The following is a 19,428-nucleotide window of genomic DNA, read 5'->3' on the forward strand; positions in this document are numbered from 1 at the left end:
GTAAAGAATGATGAAAAAGGAACTTGAAACAACATGGCTCAATACTTTTAACATATTAAAAGTATGTATAAGTGACTTTTCAATACTTCACAAATCTTTCCCCTGGGTAATTTCAGCTGTGTTATTCACACAAGATTGAGCGTAGCATTGTTAGTTACATCCGATTTTACCTTAGGGGTTCCAAACAAAAATCACTTGAGCCGTAGCATCCCCAATTCCACACGCATCTTTTCAAACTTGTCTCTGCTTAAAGGCTTAGTTAAAATGTCAGCAATTTGAAATTCAGTAGAAATAAAATCTAGCTTAATTAAGCCCTTTTCAACATTATCTTTCAAAAAGTGATGCCTTATATGTATATGCTTAACTTTAGAGTGTTGTACTGGATCTTTAGAAATGCAAATGGCACTTGTGTTATCACAATGAATAGGAACGCACTCTAAAATAATGCCATAGTCACGCAACTGTTGTTTTATCCATAGCAATTGAGAGCAACATGCAGCAGCAGCCACATATTCTGCTTCGGCAGTGGATAGAGCAACAGTGTTTTGTTTCTTGGAACTCCAAGAAACCATGCAAGAGCCTAAGAATTGGACTATACCTGATGTGCTTTTACGATTGACCAAATCTCCTGCATAGTCAGCATCAGCATATCCTTTTAGGTCAAACGAGTCACTTTTTGGATAAAACAGACACAAGTCTTCCGTCCCTTTCAAGTATCGTAGAATTCTTTTGACGGCTGTTAGATGCGATTCCTTTGGATCCGATTGAAATCTAGCACAAAGACCTACACGTATTTTTTTAATAACTCCTTCACATATTTCTGCTGATGGATCATTATTCCTTCGTTAGTTTGCTTAATTTGGAGCCCAAGGAAGAAGTTGAGTTCCCCCATCATGCTCATCTCAAACTCACTGCTCATTAAATCAGCAAAGTACTTGCACAAGGATTCATTAGTTGCACCAAAAATAATATCATCAACATAAATTTGTACAATTAATAAATGAGTTCCTTTTGATTTTAAGAACAAAGTTTTGTCAACTTTTCCTCTTTTAAAATCATTTTGTAAAAGGAATTTTGAAAGTCTTTCATACCATGCTCTTGGAGCTTGTTTTAATCCATACAGTGCTTTATCAAGTTTAAAAATATGGTTAGGAAAGTTTGGATCCTCAAATCCAGGTGGTTGTTCAACATAGACGTCTTCCTTTAAAAAACCATTTAAAAAAGCACATTTGACGTCCATTTGATAAAGTTTAAAACCCATAAATGCAGCAAATGCAATTAAAATACGAATTGCTTCTAATCTAGCTACAGGAGCAAAAGTCTCCTCAAAATCGATACCTTCCTGCTGATTGTAGCCTTTAACAACTAATCTTGCCTTGTTCCTTACAATTGTGCCATGTTCATCTAGCTTATTCCTGTATACCCATTTGAGACCAATAACCTTTTGATTTGTTGGTTTGGGTTCAAGGTGCCACACTTTGTTTCTTTCGAATTCATTTAATTCCTCTTGCATGGCAACAATCCAATCAGCATCTTCCAAGGCTTCTTTGTGATTTCGAGGTTCCAGTGTTGATAAGAAGGCGTTGAATGCACAGAAGTTTCTCAGTTGGGATCTCGTCTGAGTTCCCTTGCTTAGGTCACTTATAATTTTATCCAGGGGGTGTGACCTTTGATGTTTCCATGGCTTTGGTTGGAATGATTGAGCTGGTATAAAAGTGTTATTTTGAGTTGCTCTTTCTTCCATTTCTTCATGGTGTTCTGCTTCTGCATTTGCTTCGCCTTCTGTATTTTCTGTTTCTTCTGTATTTTGATCAGAGGCTTCAGTATTATTTGGAACTTCAGTAGGTTCCTTATTAGTATTTTCAGTAATTCGAACATGCTGCTTTCTGGGAATTAATTCTTCATCTTGGTCTGTTGAACGAGTGAGACCAATTTCAAAATCTCCATCTTCATATTCCTGTATACAACCATAATTATTAGTTTCATCAAAAATCACATGTATACTTTCTTCTACACACATAGTCCTCTTATTGTAAACTCTATAAGCTTTACTATTAGATGCATATCCTAAAAAGACTGCTTCATCACTCCTTTCATCAAATTTTCCAAGATTTCTTTTATCATTATTGTGAACAAAACATTTGCATCCAAAAGCTCTTAAATGAGCAATATTAGGTTTTCTCCCTTTTGACAGTTCATAAGGTGTCTTGTCCAACATTGGTCTGAGCATGGCTCGGTTGACGATATAGCATGCTGTGTTGACGACTTCTGCCCAAAAATTTCTTGGAAGCCCACTTGCTATTAGCATTGTTCTTGCCATGTCTTCCAATGTTCGGTTCTTCCTCTCAACCACACCATTTTGTTGTGGTGTTCTTGGCGCTGAGAAATTGTGACTTATTCCCTGTTCTCTGCAAAATTCATCAAACTTGGAATTTTCGAATTCCGTACCATGGTCAGTTCTCATATGAATAAGTTGATTACCTATTGATTTTTGTGTCTTTTTCAAGAAAGTCATAAACATATCAAAAGTTTCATCTTTACTATGTAAGAATATGACCCATGTAAATCTAGAATAATCATCCACAAGAACTAAGACATATCTTTTTCCACTTCTACTTTGAATTCTAACGGGGCCACACAAATCCATATGAATGAGTTCCAATGGTTTTGTGGTGCTTACCATTTTCTTTGATTTAAATGATGATCGAACATGCTTTCCTTTGATGCAGGCTTCACAAATTTTGTCATTTAGGAATTTGATAGAAGGTAATCCGATTACCAAGTCCTTTGACCTTAATTTGTCAAGCAATGAAAGACTAGCATGTCCAAAACGTTTATGCCATAGAAGTGGATCATCCTCAATAACACTTAAACAAGATAGATTGTATTTTGGAACTTTGTTAAGGTCCACGGTATATGTGTTCCCTTTACGAGTTCCTTCCAAAACGATTTTACCAGTGTTATTGTTGATGATTTTGCATTTTTCAGAAGAAAAGCTTACAAAGTTTCCTTTATCACAAAACTGAGAAATACTGAGTAGATTATGCTTCAAACCCTCGACTAAAAATACATTGTCAATTGCATGGGAACTTGACCTTCCTACTTTGCCAACAGCAACAATGTTGCCTTTCTTATTGTCTCCAAAGGTCACTGTTCCCCCTGTATAGGCCGTCAGTGAGAGAAATCTGGATTCATCTCCTGTCATGTGCTTAGAACAACCGCTATCGAGGTACCACTGGTTGTTCCCCCTCACTTCGACCTGCAAAAGAAATTAAGAGTTAGTAGTAGGAACCCTTTCATTCATGGGTTCCTGTGTTGACACATTTAAATCAGATTTCTTCTGCCAAACATAATTCACATTCTTATTGTACAGATTTGCTTTCTTAGTACATTCTTCACTGCGATGTTCCTTTTTACCACAGAAAGAACAAACGGTCTCACTAGGTAAGTTCACATATTTCTTTTTCTTTCCAGTGGACTTCTTCTTATGAACATAGCCTAGACCTTCTGTTCTTTTTGTCTGAGCTTCCTTTACCCACTTGGGAACACCCGTGCTTGCTGTATTTTTACTTTTTCTTGCAATTTCTAGGTCCTTTTCTAGTTTCTCATTTTTATCATTGGTTTCCTTTATCTCTTTCTTAACATGCTCTAGTTCATTATTAAACATGATTAAAGGAACTTCAGTAGACCTGCAAGAATCAATGTTAGTACACAACATTTTATATTGAGTCAATTCAATATTCAGCATGATATTCTCACTCTTGACTCTTTCAAGGGATTCTTTTAGCATAATATTTTTATCTAACAATTCAAAGAATCTGCCTTGAACATCATTTCTTAAGCTATTCAGATACTTAACATGATCTCTACAAATTCCAGTTGCCTTTTCGGCTTGCCTTAGTTTTGCACATAATTCTTTATATTCATCTAAGGTTTCTAACAATAAAGAGATTAATTTATCCTTTGAGAGAGATTTCAAATAATTAGGTTGAATGACTACCTCATCATCATGCTTTGCCATTAGACAGAGATTGGCTACTTCATCGTCTGTGTGTTCCTGTTCCTCTTCTTCGGAACTTGATTCTCCCCACGTGGAAATCATTGCTTTCCTGAAATTTGTTTTAGAAAAGTTAGGCTTGGAATTTCTGCTTTGATCAGCTTCTTTTCCCTTGCCTTTCTCAGATTCCCATAATGGACACTCTTTGATGAAGTGGTTGGTGCTTCCACATTTGTGACAAGAAGACTTGGCTTTGGGTTCCTGATTTCTTTTACTGTATCCTTTCTTCTTGTCTAAAAACTTGTTGTTACGGTAGAATTTTTTCAGCCTTCTCACCAACATTGCAGCTTCTTCTTCATCGATGTCAGACTTCTCTTCGGATTCTTCATTAGCTCTTAATGCTAGCCCTTGACTTTTGACAGTCTCCTGAGTCCGATTGTTCGACTGGATCTCGTGAGTAATGAGGGAACCCGCAAGATGTTCCAGATTGAACTTGGTGAAGTCTTTTGATTCCTGCACCGCTGCAACCTTTGCTCTCCATCTGTCATTGTCTGGAAGACTTCTTAAGACTTTTCTGACCTGCTCATCTATAGGAATTATCTTGCCAAGACACGTTAGTTCGTTAGTAATACCTTTAAATCGAGTAAACATGTCTTTAATGGATTCTTTGTTTCCCATTTCAAAGCGCTCATACTGAGACAAAAGAATGTCTATTTTGGAACGTTTAACATCTGACGTTCCTTCATGTGTAACTTCCAGAAGATCCCAAATTTCCTTTGCGGACTTGCACCCTTTGACACGAGTATGTTCATCGGGTCCAAGTCCCCAAATTAAAAACTTTTTGGCAGTAGCATTCATTTCAAGTTTTTCAAAATCAGTTTTTTCATACTCATCCATAGGTTTAGGGATTACCTCATTATTAGCATTCGTTTTCGTAATTTCGTAATCTCCTACTTGTATAATTCGCCATACCTGATAATTCTCTGCTTGGATAAAGATTTCCATCTTATCCTTCCAATAAGGATAAAATTTGCCGTTGAAGTATGGAGGCCTTTGAATGGATGTACTCCCGAATTCCTTTTCCTCTGTGTAAGCCATTTTCCAGGAACTTACTCAACAGGGTTGCCTGCGTGTTCTGAGTTCCTGCTCTGATACCAACTGAAAGTCTAACTGGCTAATACAAGAGGGGGGGTGAATTGTATTTGAGGTGAAATCTAAAAACTTTTTGCGGAATTTAACTAAATGAAATAGTGACGAGAGAAGATATAGGCTTTTCTAAATTTCCACTAAGTAATCAAACTCTTTACAAGTGAAGATTCAAACCCGTTAACAAGTTCCACAAATTAGGAACTTGTTCCCAACTCTCACAGAAGACTTCAGCAACGAAGCTTCCTTGACCTCACTTTACAAACTCACAATCCCAACCCCTAAGTACTTGAATACAATCTGTGATTACAAATACCTATTGCACTCAAGAATATATGAAGGAAAATAACTCTCTTTATGTTATTAAATGGCTACTGGAATTTTTATGCTCAAGAGTTATGTTTTTCTGAGATAGTTTGCATGAGTATTTATAGAGAAGGCTTAGTCATTAACCTCCACCATAATCACGTCCACATGTCAACAACCCACTAACAACTTGTGGAGTTATCTTGACAGATTGTGATCATGAAGAGGTTTCCTAGCCTTATCTAATTAAACCACTATCCTAACAACTTGATAACCATTAGCCGTATAAAAGATTTTCTCACAGAAAAACCACTTGCTAACTTTATCAAATATTTATTTAAAAGATTATCAAAAGTTTGTTTAAAAAGATTTTATTTGAAAAGATAAATTTATTATTTATTAAAACAACTAGATAATTATCTTCGATAATTATCTTTATTAAAACTTTTACAAATTATCTTTTCTTTAAGAAATTATCTTTTAAAACTAACTTTTATTCCAGTAGTCTTTAACATAAGTCATTGAGTTCCTTTCCGACTTTATATTATTGAGTGCTCACAATTAAAACTAGAACGTGAGATTTGCACGAGGCTTTTTAAAGAATGCTACTCCGCATCCAAGTTCCTACTCCGGAACGAACTTTGCTTGAACCCTTTATTCACCAAAGACTCAAAACATTCATTAGTCGAGTTTGTCAATTTGTCCATCAAAATCAAAAGGCTCAACAGCTTCAAAACAAAACGCTATTTACCGATAAGAATAGGAAAAAGACACTACCTTTTAGAATTGTAGAAGCCGAAGGGGGCGTTAACGAGCCGTAAGAAAGATGAGCAGAGCACTCTTTCCGCCGGCCTTTTAAAGAGTAGGAGAGTGGGGTAAGATAGATAGACGTGCAGCAGCTAGTTGCTCGGCCTTAGTCTTGGGCTGATCTCACACTTCAATAAACCTCTTCGTACTTTGATCCAATCAATCGATCGATCAAGAGACTAATCTCTTTTGTTTTGGCTAGCAGCTTAAAAAAAAAGTCCTCCCTTTCTCTTTTTCAAGGGAAGGACAGCACAGCATTAGCTTCAATTGAAAAGCTCAACTTTCTTTTTCAAGAAAGGCGATGGTAGGCCGAAGAGCCGTTGATGCTTCAACTTGGCCACTGAAGAAGGCGAAGGCTGGGAAAGAGACTGGGCCAACTTACTGCCATGCCATGGTTGAAGCTTTAAGCCCTATACACGGAACTCTTTTTTAGGTATTAGAGGAGAGAGAGGACACCACTCAGCACCTAAGGCAAGGTTCAATGCCTAACAAAAACAAACCTAGAAAGAACAAAAATGGACGGCTGAGAGGAGAAGAAAAAGAAGGCATGCATGGAGATTCTTTCCGTCGGAAATTCGAAAATCTATGAAAAGGCATCTAAGGCAATGAAATTGTTCAAGAAAGTCCATTACTGAGAGAAGTGGTGATCTCGTCTTGCTTGCTGGGAGAGAGGAAGCTTCTGGACCACCTTTTTCAGCCAGATAGCGAGCAATCACTTAGCAATGAACACTAACTGACAGCGGCCGAGAATGAGTGCCTATCCCTTACGGGAATCGAACCCGTGTCTTCGACATTGAAAGACGATGTCCTAACCACTGAATGAAAGGGACCAAAAAGCCATTCTTCATATACCTCAGCTCCGAGAATAGAAGTGGTTCGTTTTGTTCCTATACGCAATTAAAGATTTCGTTTGTGTTCATGTTGGCGATTTCTGATGTGAATTCGGCCTCACGTGAAAGGCCGAATTATTAACAGCTTTGTTACGTACTAAGAGGTTTGTAAAATAATGACGGGTTACAAGTATTTCAGGTTGTCAAATACAGCCTAAGCCAAAAGATGAAGAATATTCTTAGTCAAACTGTTTTATTATAGGCTAATGTCAAAGTGCAATATAACAAGGCAAACAGGCTTCCATTCATCTGACGTTCTATGTGACTGACTATGTGGGTAGCAGTGTCTATTCTATAAGGACATGTCTCGTATCTATCACGTACTTAGACCCATCTTAAACGTGTCGTGTGCACATCTCAAAGTTTCTATCGGTAATTTTCCATGTTGAATTTCTTGTTCAAATATTTTCTTAATAACAAAATAAATGTATTAGTGGTTAAGGTTGCGGGAAAGTTTAAAGGCAAAAGTGATGAACAATACAAACAATTATATATTTGGTAAATACACTAATACATACATCATTAATCATGAATGATAATCTACTAATTTTACAACAAACAAGGTTGCATCACTCTGTATCAAACTGCATAGCAGAATAATACTAGAAAATGCAAAGTGTAATAATTCATCTGTTCATATCATTTTCTTCCTGTAGAAGAGAAGAAGACGGACGTTCAGAGACAAAGGATTTTTGCACTGAAGAAGATGCACCAATGCTGGTACTAACACAAATGCTAGTACATAAATCCACTTAATCTTCCTCATTAGTCTTCAAAGGAGGTGGATTTTCGACAGGTATAACTCCTTCAAGCATTTGCACCACTTTCCCCATCACCGGCCTCTGAGATGGTTGATGTTGGATGCACCAAAAGCCTACTAGAAGAGCTCTCCTAGCTTGCTCCACATCAAACTCTTCACCTAGCCTCTTATCGACTATATTCATTATATTACCCTTCTCGAGCTCTTCATAAGCCCAAATGGAAAATTTTGTCATGTTTGTGTCCACTGAAACTTCAAAGTTTCTCCTACCACTGACAATCTCTAATAAAACCATCCCAAAGCTGTAGACATCAGATTTCGATGTAATTGGCAGATTAGCAAGCCATTCTGGCCCCAAATATCCTCTTGTCCCTCTGAAGGTTGTAAGCTTGCGAGTTTGTTGTTCTTTCTGGTTGATGAGCTTTGCAAGTCCAAAGTCGGAAACTATGGCATTGAGAATATCATCTAAGAGAATGTTCTCCGGCTTTATGTCACAATGAACTATACAATCACGGCATTCTTCATGAAGGTAAGTAATCCCTCTTGCAGTACCAACTGCAATGTTGAACCTTTGCTCCCAATTCAAGTTAAAGGATTGATTTTCCCCTACAAAGAGGAACTTATCAAGGGAACCATTTTTCATGAACTCGTAGACTAGCAGCCTGTGACCGCCTTCAGAGCAAAAACCAATCAGCCTCACCAGATTCAAGTGGTGAGTGCTACTGATAGTCGCGACTTCCATCCTAAACTGCTTCTCTCCCTGCTCGATACCCTCAAGTTGCTTCACCGCAACAGCCATGTTGTAAAGACTTCCTTTGTAAACAGCTCCGAATCCCCCAGCTCCAAGTTTCTCCTTGAACCCTTTGGTTACCCTCCTAAGATCCTTGTATGAAAGTGGCACAGGAGTCCCAGATGCATACTCGAGTAGTGCATAATGAGGAGAAAACCCACCAAGCTTGGGATTATTCCTAAAATACGTCCACCAAATGACACCACCTAATATGAATAACCCAACCAATGTACCTAAAGAAGCAAGAACAACAATTATCCAAGAATGCAGTTTCCAACTTGTAGAATTGCCTGATCCCTCTAGTATCATAGGCAGGTTTGGCTCAATCGGTCCACAAACCTTCACGAATGAACTTCCAGGGATCGTAGGAGACTGATATCCGCTAACAAAACCTGATGTTTTGATATAACAGTATCCTGTACCATCAGCCATGACAGTAGAGGCAACACAACCACTGCCAGAAAGACAATTCAACCTACAAGCTGTAGTACCTAAAATAAATTGTTCAGCAGATGACTCCGGTGGATAGGTCAAGAATCGAGTATGATTCATAGGTAACACGGTCTCAGTCCCGGGACAATCTTTGATCTCAACCTTCCTCTTACAACCTTTCCTACTATCAGTAGGATCGACGAAAAGGAAATTCTTTGATGGACAAGAACAAGTAGGATTACCAGTCACATTATAAGTACAAATTCCCATATTCCCACAGTACCCAAAAACCTCACATTGATCACTAATTCCAGTCCATTTTACAGTAGTAATTCCATTGCTAACACTATAGGTTCTTAGATTTCCATCACTATCCAACTTAAAGAACCTAAATTCATTACCATCATCAAAATCACTACTGTAAGCCATGTTAACTGGATTAGACAAATTAGGATCATAAAGAGATAAAATCCCATTTTGCCTAATTGCTAAACTAGGGTTTGTCAAATTGGAAATAACAGTATTAATACATTTCACCCCATAATTCCAATATAATATGTTATTATTCCACTTCAAAGTTAAATTCCCACTTCTATCAAGACTAAAAGTGTACAACCCAGAAGTTAAAGCATCAGAAACAGTGAAATTTTGAGAAGGAACAAGAGTGTCCGTAAGGTGTTCGAAAGAATGCCACAATGAAACAGAGCCATTTTTTAGTACGAAATTACCAGAATCTTCAAGGGTAGCATGAGTAACTCCGAGATGGGTAGTGTTTGATTGCCATAAAAATTCGCCGTAGCCGTTAATTAGCCGGAGATTTCCGTCTGAAAGGAAATGAAAAGAGGAATTTCCGTCGGTTTTTCCGGCGGGTTCCCAGATTGAAACGGATCCTCCATATGCAATGCAGAGAGAGAAAGTGGTCGGAGTCATGGGAAGAAAGAGGAGAGAGAAAGTATTTCTGGGTGATGACCATTTTTGGTTTTTACTCGAAGCATAAAGAGAAGAGCCTGGAAGAATATCAGCTGCAAAAACAGAGGATGATGATAATAATGGAATGAAAAACAGAGGATAAAAAATCAGAAAATTTCTGATATTCATTTTTATGTTTTTGAAAAGTTGGTTTCTCAATCACAAGAAGTATCAATTCAGCATTTAATCTTGCATTAATGACCCCCAACTGTTTTTTGATGTATAGAGAACTACTCGTATAAGGAGCGACAGTAACAGTAACGTAGACGGGTTTGATCTGAGGTCTCGACATCGACATTTGCCAAACTGTAATATGTTGTTGGAGTTGAAGGGTAAAAGGGTGGCAGTACTCGAGGCAAAGGAAAAGTAAGCCATAAAAAAGGACTAAAAAGGATAAAATGTTTTGTTTGTTTTCTCAGGTGTTCTGTATATTTTGTTGACAAATACAGCGGGAAATGGAAAACATAGTAAGAAGAAGGTGATGGAACCTTAGAAGTGAGACTTTTCAAGACCGTGGGGATTGGGGAACCTTCTTTTGACTATTCTAAATTTTTTAATATCCTCGTGTTCCTTTCTTTGATTTTTTAATACAATAATTTCAATATCGTGACCCGATTATACGGTAATTTTATTGTACAATGTTCAACGTGTATTTCAATCTGTAATTTTTTAAGGGTTAATAGCTTTATAAATGTAGTGTTATGATGGATTTTAATATGAAGTTTATAATAAATCTAAATTAAACAAGAGTAACTAAAAAAAAAAAACTGCTTTTAGAGTTTTGATCATTTTTACAATTCTCAACTATTTTATGTGTTATTAGACATGTTTTTAGGGAAGGTAATCGAGCTACCAGTGACCGCGTTAGAAATCATAAAATAAATCGGTCACTCTATAACCTTTAATTATTTTCGGAACCTAGCTAGAAGTCCTTTTCTATATGAAAAACCAAAGAAGGCACAATTTGCTAAAAAAAATCAAACTCTTATTCCAAAATTGATCATGTACAACGACTTAGAACAAAACTGCTTAGGGAAAAAAAACATAAAGCGAAAAAACGAACTAAAAGAAAGTTAAGCTAGAAACTGAAAGATAGTCTCTGATCCTAAATCTTGATCTACGTCTAAGATAAAGTCTCCTCCTAATTATGGTTCTTGCCTGAGATCAACTCCTTAACATTAACCGGACTAACTTCGGTAGTATTAGCCGAGTCGAAAGCCTTGCTAGCTAAGTAGCAATTTGCTGCTTCAGTAAGATGAATTCCATCATAGTACAAATACTCATTTCTGTTTAGACATGTTTTACCAGCCTTCTTACAAGTACCTCCTAGGTTGGTATCACAGCACGCGCAATTACAATTCTTAAATCCTGCTGCGGCTGCTGTTGCATTGTTAGTTATAATATCTGAGAGAAGCTGGAACGAGTTAAGGACTGAAAATTCAGCATCAAGAAAGTTTTGTTGCTGATGCTTAAGCGCGATTTGTAGTTGGTCGTAAAACATTGCTGATGCATCGTTTAGAAATTTTACGCATTCTTTTCTTTCCTGTACTATGCCAGGACCACATCCTAGTGGATATGTTGAGATCAATAGGAATTTTCTTGCTCCCAATTTGTACAAGTCCTGCAATATTAATTATATAAAACAAATTAATAAGGTGTATTTTAAAGTCAACTAAATGGATGAATATGATGAATTTTTTATTAAATGGAGGGTTGAGATTCACTCAGTGGCCATAATTTTATTGTAGCCATTTGAAAACTGTCCATAAATTGTAATAAACTTGTAATGTAACGAACAAGCTAAGTCCTAACTTTATATATTATTACATGCGCGCATGTATATATATATACGAAGTATATGTGTTTTTATCTAGGATCGATATGCTTACTGTGATGTATTCAACGTATTGCTTGACGAGATTGGCAGCAAAAACTTCGGGAGTTATGAATAAGTATTGCTTCAATATGTAATACGAAGAGTAATCGTTGTTTCCTGCTCCGATCACAAACAAATACCGAGGAAGTATGACTTCTCCACTGCATCCTAGCATATCCTTCAACTTTGGCAGAATATTGTTCTTAAATCTGTTTATTTGTTGGTCCATATGTTGAACTCCCTGTATTATTAGATGACATTGTATGTAATAAGATGAGTGTATCGATCACATTTTAATACAATTAGTTAAAGATATGGCATGACCATCAAACTAAATTAGTTGACATTTGTATGACAAGACAAATTAAACTAAATAAATGAATAAATATGTGTTATCATATTGAAATACTTAGGAAAAAAATAAATTGAAACTTACTATTAAGAGTCCACCGGTAATACCGAAAATGCCAGTGCCAGAGGAGCCAAAGTTGATACCATCAAGAAGAGGGGTACCCTTGTGGAAAAAATCCGGGTAAGGTGGAGGAGATTGAAGTTTAAGGTTATCCGCGACACAATCAACAATGGTCTTACCATTGCTAAACCTGCCCGTAGGGCCGAATGGGAAATCAACACCATAGGGCATGTAATTGCTCTTTAGGTGAATTGTAGGAATGTTATTGTTGTTCCCATTGTCAACGACGTCGTCTCCAAATGCAAATATCCCCTTTAAACCAGTGTTGTTATCACAAGCTGATGAGCACCTTACTACAAGCAAAAAAATAGAGAGAATTATGCACAATAGCGAACTTTTAGCCATGGTACGTACGTATTTTTTCGCTTTTCGAGTGCTCTTAAGGGGATACTAGAGAAATGGAGAGCGGGGAGACGATGTATGTAACACTATTGAGCAGAAGTGATTGTGTGATTTGTGAAAACAAAGGAGGTATGATTTTACAGTGTTGCATGGTAACTGAATTGAGATTGTCTTGGATCTTTAACTAATGAATTGAAATTGTCTTCCTAGTAATTTGTTGTACAATTGCTTTCCTAACCATAAAATTGTCCCACGTATGTTTATTTTTGTAAGTTATTTTTGAAGAGTTTTTGCCACAAGAAGTGCTACAAATTCATAATTGAGATCTTGATTTAAGGACATGATATTTGAAAATTGAATAATTAAGCAAAATATATACGAGGATCATAAATAAGGTTGTCCAAAACTTAGGAGTCCGTCAAAATTATGAGCATGCACGCAAATTGATGATGATCCTCCTTACCAATACAATCACTCATCCCCAAGATGAAAATAATTTTATCACGGTTCGGAGTATAAGTTTCTAACACATTTAATTCCCATAACACATGCATGTTAATTGTAAGCTATAACTTACATTTAAAAAGTTTTACTCTAGTCGTATCACTAGTATGCTACGGAGTAGAAAATATTGATAAAGTGGAATTTTTTTTTTTTTTTTTTTTGAGGGAAATACTTTAGATATTACTGTACAATCTTATACGTTACGAAGTATAAGTGATACTCCATACTTTTTTTCTTTTTTTTGAAGGAAAGTGATACTCCATACTTCATCCCTCTTAATTTTGGACAAAGTAAATGTTGCTTAGATGAGACTAACAGTTTACATTATGATTAGTTCCTCCATTTTGTTTAGTTGTACTATATATAGACTATGTTCCTCCATTTTGTTTAGTTGTACTATATGGACTATGACGACATTATTTACGTGCCTCACTTTAACATTCATTAGCTATTTTTGTACAATGAATAATTATCACAGTTTGACTTTTTGCACCATTCATCTATTAGCTTTGATTGTAAATTTATGAAAATGAAATTGCTATTTAGAGTCTGGACATAGTATATGCTTGTGTTTAATTAGTAGGTTGAGTTATGTCTCAAATAATGATAATGTGTGAATACACGCACCCAAAAAAAAAATTACTACATAAAAAAACTAAATGATAATGTGCATGAATGCATGCATGTGAGTCGTAGATAATATTACAGGGACAATTTTCATTTTCATGGCTTTAATTTTGTAAGCAATTAATACATATATTCTAAAATAGTTGGTCTTTTTTTTTTTTTTCGATTTGTTTGGATGAACTTTAATTTACTATATAAATCAAACGATATTATAATGGAAAATTGTAATCTAATAATCCCACCTTTAGTCGGTCTTCCATAAACAATCCCACGTTTTGAAATTCCAGAAATAATCCCACTTTTGATCCTCATCTTCCACTAACGATCCCACTGACCTACAACTTGTTAAGCAGGTTATTTTATTTATTTATTTATCTATTTTTTTTAACTATACTCCTTCTCAAGCCACCAGCCCAACCACCACCCAACACTCACTCCTTACCGCCACCCCCACCACCAAGCCACCACGAACTCACCAACCACGCCGGAAAATCCAATAACCATCCCCAAAACCCAACCCCCACCACGAAAACAGAAACCTAAACACAAAGTTTGGTAATCTCAAAAGTTGTTAGGTTGATAAAATCAGAAATGGAGAAGGAAAGAGCAACATCAACAGCAGCAGCAGAGGAATTTGATTACGACGATGAAGAAGAAAAGAAGATGGACAAGTTTTACGAATTAATTAGAAGATTCAATGAACCTCGAAATCATCATCAATTCCGCCATCAAAATCAACCTCAATTGAATCGCAATAATAATAATAATAATAATAATCAGATGAAGAATAAGAGTGATGTGAATTTGAATTATAATTATAAAGGTTCTGCTACAGATACTCGGACAACCTGGATGCCTTCCTTCAAATGGGAGGATTTTCGACAGGTTCTTTCTCATCAGAATCAGCAGGAGAGTGATCGAGATCGACAGCTGCCTGTTTCTTCTGAAAAATCTGCAATTGATTTTCTGCAACCTCATCCAGAAATATCCAAATTTGATGATTATAATATCAACAATTTGAAGAAGAAGAGGAAGATGGATGACGTCAATGATGACGATGATGGTGAGATCACCACCGCTGATCATAACAAACATTCAAGTCCCAGATTGGACCTCAATCTTGCCCTCTGATTTAACCAATTAATTTAATCCTTAATTAGATTTTGGATTAATTAGGCCTTTTTTTTTTTTGAAACTCAATCCTCAGCCACGAAATACTCCACCCTAGCCACGAAATACTCTACTCCGACCCCGTAAAACGTCACCCATCGTCTCCAATTCGGTTTTTGGTTTGAAATTAAACGCAAATTATTATTTCAATCATCTGAAAAATCGAATTGAAAGGGAATGAATTGATGAATTCAGAGAAGAGAGAAAGAGCAGGAGAAGGAGAAGGAGAAAGAGGGGTTCTGGGCTGCGAATTGGGTTGGGTTTTAGGGGAAGCTAGGTGGCTGCAGGAGCTGATTTCGGGCTACAGGGGTTGGGTTCCGGCGCCTTGAAGGGGTAGGTTGGGTTGCCGGGGAAAGCAAGGGTGGGGATGCGGTGGCGGGATGGGGAAGGGATACGGTGGTTGGGCTGGGGGTTTTGGTTTTGTTTTTTTTATATTATTTTTTTATTAGTTTTGTTTTTTTTTAAAAAAAAAGGTTAAACCTATTAAAACCTGACACGTGTCTTATAACCTATGAAAACCGGTTATCAAAACAATCCAATCGGTAAAGAATTGTTAAGGGAAGATGGGGGTTTAAGGTGGGATTGATTCTGAAATTTCAAAAGGTGGGATTGTTTATGGAAGATCGACTAAAGGTGGGATTATTAGTTTACAATTTTCCTATTATAATTAAAAAAAATTTACAGTATGGACTACACATTCAAGAGAAAAAGGGGGATCGGAAGATCGAAGCACAACTATTGTTGCAAAAATTCCAATATGTACAAACTCTTATTTGAACTCATGCATAAAAATGTCACGAAATAATGATTAGAAGAAAAAAATACAAGAGAGCAAAGGCAAGATTGGTCTTAAAATTGGACCAACTTTTCAAGATTAACAGGAAAAACTTCAGAGCTATCAATGGAATTGTAAGCTTTAGTTGCAAGGATAGCATTGGCAGCTTCGGTAAGGTGCAAGCCATCAAAGTAAACGTATTCGTCCCTCTTTGGGCAAACTTTACCCTTCTTCTTGCAAAGACCTCCCAGCATGCTAGTATCACAACAAGTAAAATCCACATTCGTGAAACCTGTGCGTATTAATTCACCTAGTTACAACTTATTACAACTACAAACTACTCAAAACTCTATTTTGGAAGTATGATATAGATGCGCACGCACGCACAATTAGTTAGTTATATAGGTTAATTATCCTACCACGTACATCCAAATGATCATTTGAAAATTTGAAATGTACTATTACCTCCGTTTTCACATTTTTTGCAACTTTGGGTATTATTTGTGAGATATAAAATATTTCAAAGTTACAAAAAAATATGAAACGGAGGTAGTAAATTTAATTTGAAGTACAAGTATATGCTAACACATGATATACGCATAATTTTGTCAAAGAAGTTTGATTTAAACGGTAGATCTTGTTAAAATCTGAATTGATGTATGTACTCGTAATACATACACAAAATGTATAATTCCTTAAAGGGATACGGAGTAGATAAGTACCTGATGCGTTCGCATTTTGTATCATGCCGGTGATGATTTTGGCCGAGTTGACCACAGAAAATTGAGCAGCAGGCATATGTTGGTCAATCTTATGTTTAACCATAACCAACAATTGATCATGATATAAATAAACAGCTGCATTCAGTTCTTTTACGCAATTATCTTTGTTTTTGGCTAAAACTGGATTGCACCCAACTGGATACACAGATAACAGTAAGAATTTCCTAGCTCCCAAATCGTATAACTCCTGTAATAATATGATTACACACCAACATATTACCTACTTAGTTATCATAAGATAAATAAATTATTTATTTTACATTATTATGGCTTCTTTAGTTTGGTCAGATGTACATATGTTACTTTTATAAAGACTATATTACGTAGTGGGAACCTTTTATGAATAATTTCATTTGGCAGGTGATAATAAATGATCATGTATGTTAGTGAACAATACCTTGAGTTGAGCAAGCAAGTTACTGATAAGCTTAGCAGCAAAGACTTTGGGGGTCCAAATGATGTTTTGGTGCAAGAGGTAATAGGAAGAGTGATCGTTATTTCCAGCTCCCACCAAAAACAAGTACTCAGGAAGTATTTTGTGTGCTTTACGCCCAATTTCCGTCTCCAATTGAGGCAAAATCTTGTTCCTAAAATTCTTAATTTGATTGTTCATACTTGTAACACCCTGTTTATTTAAAGCAAAGATATATTTGTAAAACAGAGAAAATACAGGGTCCATCAATAATATTAACTCAACGTCCCAGGCAAAAAGGTTACAAAATAATGATACATGAGTAAATGTCATAATGTAATTAAATGACTCACAACTCACAAGTCACCAAAATCACAAGAGTCATGTCATAATGTAACTACTTATATGTACGGTAATTTATAAAACTTAGGTTGTTACTTAAGTTATTACTTCATCCATTTCAAAATAATTGACACACTTTGATTTTTTTTTTCCCACTATTATTAATTTAATATTACTCGGCAATACATTGGTCTTTAAACATGATTAGCTTACTTAAAGTCAATTTCTTCCTTAGTTGGTTCCTTCTTAAAAATGAATTTTAACTAAGATCAACTATTTTTACTCTATTTAAAAATCATTGCATGATAAATGGGTCAACTACTATACTCCATAATTTACGAATAGTTGTTAATCAATCTTAAGATGAACAAGGAATAAATAATTACAAGTCGACTTCTACATTTTCATTCAATCTTAACATTCATACAAATTTTTAAATTAATTTTGATTTTTTGGCAAAAACATTGAAATAGGTTCATGCAAAATAATTTTGATCTTACACTCCAAGAGTTTATATATTATTGTGGTGAATCAATGCAATTTCAATTATAATTTCAAAGCATTATTGATAGCTAAAATATACAAAACTTGAAGAATTTCAATAGAGGAAATTAATTAAACTCATTATTAGAATCTAGCTAGTATGTGCCCTAATGTGTTCTTTTATTGGTGGGAGTGCAATGCAAGAATTAAATTAAACCATGACAAATCAAAATTCCTTTAAAAAGAAATTATAATGTTTACCAGTAAAACACCAGTTACATCGAGGATGCCCGAACCACCGGACCCGAAATTAACACCATGAACAATAGATTTACCCTTAGTATTAGGATCAGAGAAGGGTGGAACAATAGGAAGCTTAAGGTGATCAGCAATAAGATCGGCTACATTCTTTCCATTCGAAAATCGGCCGGTTGGACCCAATGCAAGATCAATACCATATGGTAAATAATTGGCCTTGGCAAAATTACCAAACAAATTATTGTTGTTTCCATTGTCAACAATTGAGCTGCCAAATATGAACATTCCCCGCAAACTACTTCCATTGATTAAATTTGTTGGCGAGGCGTCGACGACGACATTGCTATAGCTAGCTAATACAGAGAAAGAAAGGGTGATGAAGAGATTTATGGAAATGGAATTGCTATTTGGAGTTCTAGACATTCTATATTTGTGTGTTTTAGGATTGTTGATTTATGTCTCAAAAAATTATCATGTGCGAATAAACACATAACCTTAACCTAATTATTATTGGTACATCTCTGGTTTTGGCTTTCGTCAATGGTACACCTTCTCTTTATCAAGAGAATTGGTAGAGTGAACCTTTGCATTTCCCTTTTATGGGCACAATTTACATTTGCATGGTTGTATTTATGTGAGCACTTAATACATTTATTCTAAGATTGGTGTCCTTATTCAATAATGTTTGTCTGGATTAACTTTAACTTTGACAATACATTTCTCTCAAACATACTGTATGTAATAATACTACTTTATGTTTTTTACTTTCTTTTTGGGATCAAGTCTAGTAATATTTTTAGCAATGTGTAATGGTTGAATAGAAAATAATGATAAAGATGAAACCTTAAAAATAGGAACTTACAACTATTTAGAGACAGAGGAAAATGTTGGAAAATGACAGTATCAATGTATCATGCTTGTTTGGTAGATTTAAATTTTGAGAATTGCTATACACAGTTTGGATAACCTTAAGCGGTTGAGGGTTATGGTACAAGCTAGCCTGTGGATATATAGTAAAATCAAGCGTCATTGGTGTTTTAAAATACAATTAGTTAACTAGCTCTTCTTTTAACAATTTTATATTCACAATTCTTAGAGTTTCGTTTAGTATTTTCTTCTAATGTTGTATTAAATACTCCGTATGACCGTATTGAGTATTGACTAGCAATTTTACTACTATACTTACGTTAATTGATTCAACTTGATTTGGAACTTCAAATGTATTTATTTCGACAAGTTTCTTTACCAATACTACTACTATCATTTATACTTTATGAGACAATCATAT

The 19,428-nt window shown here is 35.7% G+C and overlaps 3 protein-coding genes across 3 annotated transcripts; all 3 read right to left on the reverse strand.

Annotated features, from left to right (window-relative positions):
* Window positions 1–7,609: 7,609 nt before the first annotated feature.
* LOC110725292 (G-type lectin S-receptor-like serine/threonine-protein kinase At1g34300) lies at window positions 7,610–10,835 on the reverse strand. Its single transcript, XM_021904783.1, has one exon. The coding sequence runs from the start codon at window positions 10,224–10,226 to the stop codon at window positions 7,899–7,901; it is 2,328 nt and encodes a 775-aa protein (XP_021760475.1). The 5' UTR covers window positions 10,227–10,835; the 3' UTR covers window positions 7,610–7,898.
* A 1-nt stretch (window position 10,836) lies between these two features.
* Window positions 10,837–13,086, reverse strand: LOC110725293 (GDSL esterase/lipase At5g45670-like). The gene is made up of 3 exons (XM_021904784.1): window positions 12,410–13,086; window positions 11,987–12,214; window positions 10,837–11,718 (listed from the first exon to the last, which is right to left on the reverse strand). Exons 1-3 carry the CDS (start codon window positions 12,788–12,790, stop codon window positions 11,239–11,241), a joined length of 1,089 nt encoding a protein of 362 aa, XP_021760476.1. The 5' UTR covers window positions 12,791–13,086; the 3' UTR covers window positions 10,837–11,238.
* Window positions 13,087–15,937: 2,851 nt separating this feature from the next.
* On the reverse strand, window positions 15,938–18,563 carry LOC110725099 (GDSL esterase/lipase At1g29660-like). The gene is made up of 4 exons (XM_021904568.1): window positions 18,144–18,563; window positions 17,043–17,270; window positions 16,586–16,832; window positions 15,938–16,155 (listed from the first exon to the last, which is right to left on the reverse strand). The coding sequence occupies exons 1-4, from the start codon at window positions 18,561–18,563 to the stop codon at window positions 15,938–15,940; spliced, it is 1,113 nt and encodes a 370-aa protein (XP_021760260.1).
* Window positions 18,564–19,428: the final 865 nt, after the last annotated feature.

Source organism: Chenopodium quinoa, unplaced genomic scaffold (assembly GCF_001683475.1).
Source record: "Chenopodium quinoa cultivar QQ74 unplaced genomic scaffold, ASM168347v1, whole genome shotgun sequence".
Taxonomy (NCBI): Eukaryota; Viridiplantae; Streptophyta; class Magnoliopsida; order Caryophyllales; family Amaranthaceae; genus Chenopodium; species Chenopodium quinoa.